The sequence below is a fragment of the Bison bison genome, unplaced genomic scaffold (genome assembly GCF_000754665.1).
Source record: "Bison bison bison isolate TAMUID 2011002044 unplaced genomic scaffold, Bison_UMD1.0 scf7180017853239, whole genome shotgun sequence".
NCBI lineage: Eukaryota > Metazoa > Chordata > Mammalia > Artiodactyla > Bovidae > Bison > Bison bison.
In genome coordinates, this window is record NW_011483812.1 from 12,167 (window position 1) to 19,042 (window position 6,876).

General features: G+C 51.2%; 1 protein-coding gene across 1 annotated transcript in view; it reads right to left on the reverse strand.

Moving 5' to 3' along the window:
- The window catches only part of LOC104998789 (putative helicase Mov10l1), a gene marked incomplete at both ends in the record, with an annotated part of 24,101 nt that overhangs the window by 4,691 nt on the left and 12,534 nt on the right, over positions 1-6,876 (reverse strand). The window contains 2 exons of the mRNA XM_010854148.1: positions 1,055-1,169; positions 5,977-6,171. Of these exons, the coding sequence (XP_010852450.1) occupies positions 1,055-1,169; positions 5,977-6,171 (310 nt within the window). The remainder of the gene's footprint in view (positions 1-1,054; positions 1,170-5,976; positions 6,172-6,876) is intronic.

The window sequence follows — 6,876 nt, forward strand, 5'->3', positions numbered from 1 at the left end:
AGGACAGTCCTGGATACTGTACGAGCACCGCCCTGGGATCCGCTTCTCAGCCCCAGGTTTGCTCTGAGTTACTTTAGGGCTAGTTTGCTGCTCTGGCCTCAGCTCAGGCCGACAGGCATCACTGCAGCCACCCAGGCCTCGCCTGTGGGCGCTGTTCCTCGCCTGTGGTCTGCCAGCCTTGGGTGCTGTCTGCTGCTGGTGCCCTTGTGGCGTCCTCACTGCAGGAGGACACAGGGCCCAGCTGACACGCTCCGTCTGTCCGTCAGTCTGCCTCAGTGTCAGGCGTGCTCCTAGCTGCCACATATCCATTGGCTCAAGCTCTCCTTTGACACAGGGCCCGTGCAGCCTCTCCTCCCCTCTTGCCCCGAATCAACACAGGCCAGTCCTCACTCCATTCACCCTCTCCTCAGCCGACAGACCCCGAGGTTCTTGGGAAGACGCCTCCTGGAGACAGGGTCGTGCTGCCCTCCTCCCTGCCAGCGAGGCAGACATCTCAGCTCCCCTTGCACACATGCAGGCTCCAGCCCTGCCGGGGCTCACTCAGCACTGCCCTGCCCTCGGCCTCCCAGCCCTTCTCCACCCGTCACAGCAGACAGGTTGGGAGCAGGCCTCCTCCAGCAGGCATGAGAAAGCCCGAGCACACAGCACTGGGAAGGTGAGGAGGGGCTGTCCTGGCAGGGGACGCACGAGGGTCGGGGTTGGGGGGCAGTGCCCTCCCCTCCCGGCTGCTCTGCGCAGCTACAGGCCTTCCTAGTGCTCAGAGCTCCGGCAGGAGTGGAGAGCTGCTGAGGCTCAGCCACATAGGAGAAAGGCCAGGTGCGGAGAGGGGCATCCCCAGAGCCCTGGTGCACGTAAGTCCATAATACTGTGAGGACGGATGTCTCCAGAGGGACCCAGCGATGGTCTCCACGCTCAATATTCTGACACTCCCAGCTCCCGGGGTGAAAACCAGCCCACATGACCTCTGAACTCGACAAGGGTTCATCCTGAGCTTGTCAGAAAACAGCTTGAGTGTGGAGAAGAATCAGTGCTTCGCATAAGACACGTTCCTTACCTCCGCAAGTAGCGGCTGGAAGGTCAGGATGTCGATTTTCTGTTCCACACACTTTTTAAGCCTGTCTGGTATCGGGTACTGCGGGAGGAAGCTGGGAAGTTGTCGTCGCGAGTTCCTTACGAGAGAGAGTCTCAAGTCAAAAACAAAACATCCTCACAAGGCACTTTCTACCAGATGTCTTCACTTAGACATCCTCACCAAAAACCACTGACACCTGGGCTCTGGCCTCGGTCCTCAGTCGGTAAAGTGTCACTCTGCTTCGGGACCCGCTCTCCGGGCCTGTCCTCCTGTGAGCAGGAGCAGAGTGCTCCACCTGCGACAGGAGAACAGAGCTGATGCCCAGGCGCCTCCGGAACCAGGGAATTCAGAGACGTTGTCTCTAAGCTTCTAATGAGCTCAACTGTTCTTTTCCTTCCAGTTTCATGAGGACACTGACAGATTCACTGAAGACATTGAAGGTGTGCAGTATAATGACCTGACTTACATGCATCAAGAAGTAACGACCACTCACTGTCTCATGCAAACACAAACTTGAAGAAGCAGAAAAAAATATTTTTCCCTGTGATGAGAACTCCCAGGTTTCACTCTGTTAACAACCTTTGTGTAAAACCCACGGCAGTGCTGATTGCATCTGTCACACCGTGCGCTGCACCCCCAGGACGTACTCACCTGGTTAACAGCAGTGTGCGCCCCTGACCTCCTTCATTCAGTTCCCCTCCCCTAAACCAAAGTGGTGACCACAAATCTGATCTCCTTTTCTATAACTTTGTTTTTGATGTATAACTGACCTACAACACTGTTAGTTCCTATTAAGCAAGAGTGATTCGATATTTCTGTACATTTCAAAAAGGATGATCACAGCATAGCTAAGATATGTCCTTCTGCAAAGACATTATTACACTGTTATTGACTACATTCCCCCCATTGGGAATAGCTACCTATCCACCCACCCAGGCATCTATCCATACATCCATCTATACATCCATCCATCTATCCCTCCCATCCATCCACCCACATCTCCATCCAGCCAGCCTCCATCCATCCATTTCCAGCTTCCATCCATCCACCCATCAATCCATCCATCCATCTATGGTTATTTAAGCTGCGTAAGTACAAACATATTTAAACAACCCTGCATTCTCACTCCCCTCCCCTTGACTTCATACTTGACATCTGTGGTGTGCCCCTTATGTACTGGGCTTTCCAGTTGGTGCTAGTGGTGAAGAGCTCGCCTGCCAGTGGAGGAGACATAGAGACGTGGGGTCAGTCCCTGGGTCAGGAAGATCCCCTGGAGAAGGGTATGGACACCCATCCAGTATTCTTGCCTGGAGACTCGCAAGGCAGAGGAGCCCAGTGGGCTGCGGTGCACAGGGTCACAAAGAGGCGGATACAACTGAGCAGCCAACACTGTCACTTAGCTTTGTTGTGGGCACATATGATTTGACTACTTTTGCCTTTTAGCCTTATTACTAGCTTTATACAAGGCTGTTTTTTACAACCTTTACCATATACTTTTATTTTTCCAACAAGTTTTCTTTCATAACTTTCACACTTTCTTTTGTGGCCTTTTCTCTTTTGCTAAAAAAAAAAAAAGTCCCTTTACAGTTTCTTGTAAGGCTGGTTTGGTGATGCCGAATTCTTTTAGCTTTTGCTTGTCTGTAAAGCTTTTGATCTCTCCATTAAATCTGAATGAGAGCCTTGCTGGGTCGTGTTCCTGGGTGTTGGTTTCTCCCTTTCATCCTTTTAAGTATATCCTGCCACTCCTTTCTGGCCTGCAGATTCTGAGACATCAGCTCACTGTCATGCAGGAGTCCCCTTGTGCCTAGCATGCCTCTAATGCTCTGCGTCTGCCTTTTCCCAGGTTAAGTACAGTGTGTCCTGCTACATTCCTCCTTGGGCTGATCCTGTTCGGGGCGCCCTCTGCTTCCTGGCCCTGGACGTCTGTTTTCTTTTCAGGATCAGGAAGCTTTCTGCTGCTCTGTCTCCACTTGTACTCTCTGCCCCTGCCTCTGTCTCTTCTCCCTGTGGGGCCCCTATACCGTGAATATCTACACACCTGACGTCGTCCCAGTGTTCTCTTAATCTATCCTCATTTCTTTTTACTCGTTTCTCTTTCTTCTGTTCCACCTCAGTGATTTCTGTCACTGTCTCCCAAGCTTGCTGATTCGTTCCTCCATATCATCTAATCCACTGCCGATTCGTTCTAGGGGATTTTCCATTTCAGTTACTTCAGTCTTCATCTGTTTGGTTCTTTACATTTTCTAACTCTGTTGAAAACTTCTCACTTCTCGCTGCATTCATGCACTCTTCTCCCAAGTTCCTTGATCTCTGCCATCATTACCCTGAAATCTCTCGTTCAGGAGGCTTGTCTCCACGTCACTCAGTTCTTCTTCTGGAGTTTTACCTGTTCTTGTATTGGGAACACATTCCTCTGTCACCTTGTTAACGTTATTTATTTCTGGCTGCACTGGGTCCTTGCTGCTGCATGCAGGCTTTCTGTGGTGAGTGGGGGCTACTCTCCACTGCAGCACGAGGGCTTCTCTTTGCAGTGGCTTCCCTCATTAAGGAGCACAGGCTCTGGGGCACGCAGGTTTCAGTCGCTGCAGCATGCAGGCTCTGTAGTTATGGCTCACAGGCTTAATTGCTCCTTGGCAAGTGGGATCTTCCCAGACCAGAGATTGAACCCATATCTCCTGCATTGGCAGGTGAATTCTTAACCACTGGAGCACCAGGGAAGCCCTCCTCGGTCACCTTCTGTCCAGCTTGCTGTTTTTGTTTCTGAGTATCTGGTGGGGTGGTTACATTTCCTGACCTTGGAAAGTGGCCTTTTGTAAATGTCCTATGCACCCAGCAGCACACTCCCCTCTGAGCACCAGAGCTACATGCTTCAGAGCTACATGTGCCCTCTATGTGGGCTGCGTGGATCCTTCTGTCATGGTGGGCTGACTGCTGTGATTGGTGGGTGAGGCTGCCCCTGGGCTGGACGCTCCCAGACCCTGCCTTGTGTGGAGGCTGCTGGCCACTGGTGGCTGGGGCTGGGTCTTGGAGGGCTTAAAGCAGCCTGTCTGCTGGTGGGGTGGACAGATGCAGATGCTGGCAGTTCCAAAGGAGCCAGGCCATCAGGACAGGCACTCCGGGTCACTACTTTGATGGTGGGAAACAGATGTTTGTTTTAGGGATGCTCCTGAACAGGAACAATGTGTTAACATTCAAAGTGGAAAAACTGACCAGGGAATTAAAAACATGTGCTCCTGCTCTATTTTGCTTCTCCAGTTAAGTCAACTTGTAATGAGAAAGCTGCTTGGAGCACCACTGAAGGCAGCTGGAGGCTCTAGAAAGCTCCTGTAACTGGAGCCCAGCCCTGGGGACCCACTGCTTGCAGACCATGTGACTTCTTGCTCCTGTGCTCAGCTTCCATCCCTAGAGCCACCCAACCTGACCACTGTTCACATACCTAGTGACTGTTACTGCTTATTCATTACTACTGACTGTTCAGAGCCAGAAACTGTACATTTAATCCTCGTAACTGGGACTTCCCAATGGTCCAGCAGTTAAGAATCCACCTGCCAACTCAAGGGACACAGGTTTGATCCCTGCCCTGGGAACTAAGATCTCACATGCTGTGGGGCAAGTAAACCCACATGCCACTACTGAGCCCACGTGCTGCAACTGCTGAAGTCAGTGCAACCTAGGGTCCACGTTCTGCAACAAGAAAAGCCACTGCAATGAGAGCCCTCACACATACTGCGAGCCCTGGTCACAGCAACTAGAGAAAAGCCCACATGCAGCAACCAAAAACCTGTACACCAAGACAAAGACCCAGCACAGCAGAAAGAAAGGTCCTTACGATCACAGGCAGGGCTGGGGCAGGACTATCGCTTCACAGATGAGAGCAAGTCAGAGAGGCTGAGAAACTGGGCGGGGACGACGCGGCTCCCTGTGCATGCTGGGAGTCACACTGGGCGGGGACAACACGGCTCCCTGTGCATGCTGGGAGTCACACTGGGCGGGGACAACACGGCTCCCTGTGCATGCTGGGAGTCAATAGTGCTCCAACCCAAGGCCGACAGCACACAACACTCCAACGGTCCTTCCAACAGACTCAGCCCACAACTGAGTCGAAGTCCACATCTTATCTTCAGTTGTTCCCAGGTAGGGTGTAAGCAGAAACTCAGGGTTTCCCATTACAGAAAAGTAGCACCCATCATCCCAGGGGCTCGGGGCAGCAGCTGAGGCCACAGACCCACAGGACTAAGTTGTGAAAACCCTCCCGTCTACAGGTCATGATTTTTGGCACCAAACTTAAAAAAGCAAAATCTACTTTTTGAGAGCTTCTGGGGTCTATTACTACAGATGAGAAAAGGTGGACATAAAGCACTTTCCCCAGACAACATCCCAGTTAGAGGCTGGGTGGGCCCCAACCCCCAGCCACATGTAGATAGCAGGTTACAGGATTTTTTTTTCCTTAATTTCACTTTTGAAAGCTGTTACATCTGCAAAAGGGCTTCAGGCAACCAAGTGACCCTCAAGCTCCCTTGATAAGTGACACTCGGGTGCTGTGGACAGCTTACAGAGGCTACGCCAGCCACGTCTCACTGACTCCTTCCTGCTGGGTGCCCGTGTGCGACATGGGCTCTCTTGGAAGCTGGGTGGCTGTGCTGTTGGAAACATGAAGGGTGGCAGCAGCTGAGGGAAAGGGTCAAGTCCTATCCTGCTCTGAGAGTCACCCTGAGACCAGCTGGGGTCGCAGGCCCCCCGCCTAGTCCTCACAGTGTGCCCCCAGGACAATGATGTAAGAGGCTGCACCACAGCTATATCCCTTTATCTGGATGTCTGCCTCCCCTCAACAACAGCAATCGTGTGTGTCCCTCACACCGCGAGCCCAAGATCTGGGCATGCTTTTTCATTCCTGCTCATGGTACCTTTTCTGTGTGGTCACGACGACTGTGGTTTTGGTGGAAGCTAACACCTGGGAACTTTTAGACTTCTTCCACGAAAAGGGTTCGCGGACGGCTATCAGTGACTCCTCCTCACTTACAACATTCACTTCAAGGTATCGCCCAATTATGAAACTGGAGAAGCAAAGCAAAAGGAGCTCCCTGCAGCGGCCAGAATTCCTGGAAAAATAAGACACAATTTAGTGTGTGTTATAAGTTAAGACAGGCAGATCGAACACAACCTCCCTTTTCAATCAGGTTAAGTCACAGAGCTAGCAAACTAGTCACCTTTAGCCTTTATAATTCTTTTACAGGAAAAAAGGAATGTTTTACAATAAGTAATGTAACATTTTCCCAACATAAAATCAGTTCAGTTCAGTCGCTCAGTCGTGTCCGACTCTTTGCAACCCCGCCAATCACAGCACACCAGGCCTCCCTATCCATCACCAACTTCCGGAGTCCACACAAGCCCATGTCCATTAAGTCGGTGATGCCATCCAACCTTCTCATCCTCTGTCATCCCCTTCTCCTCCTGCCCTCAATCTTTCCCAGCATCGAGGTCTTTTCCAATGAGTCAGCTCTTCGCATCAGGTGGCCAAAGTATTGGAGTTTCAGCTTCAACATCAGTCCTTCCAATGAACACCCAAGACTGATCTCCTTTAGGATGGACTGGTTGGATCTCTGTGCAGTCCAAGGTACTCTCAAGAGTCTTCTCCAACACTACAGTTCAAAAGCATCAATTCTTCGGTGCACAGCTTTCTTTACAGTCCAACCCTCACATCCATACATGACCACTAGAAAAACCACAGCCTTGACCAGACAGACCTTTGTTGACAAAGTAATGTCTCTGCTTTTCAATATGCTGTCTAGGTTGGTCATAACTTT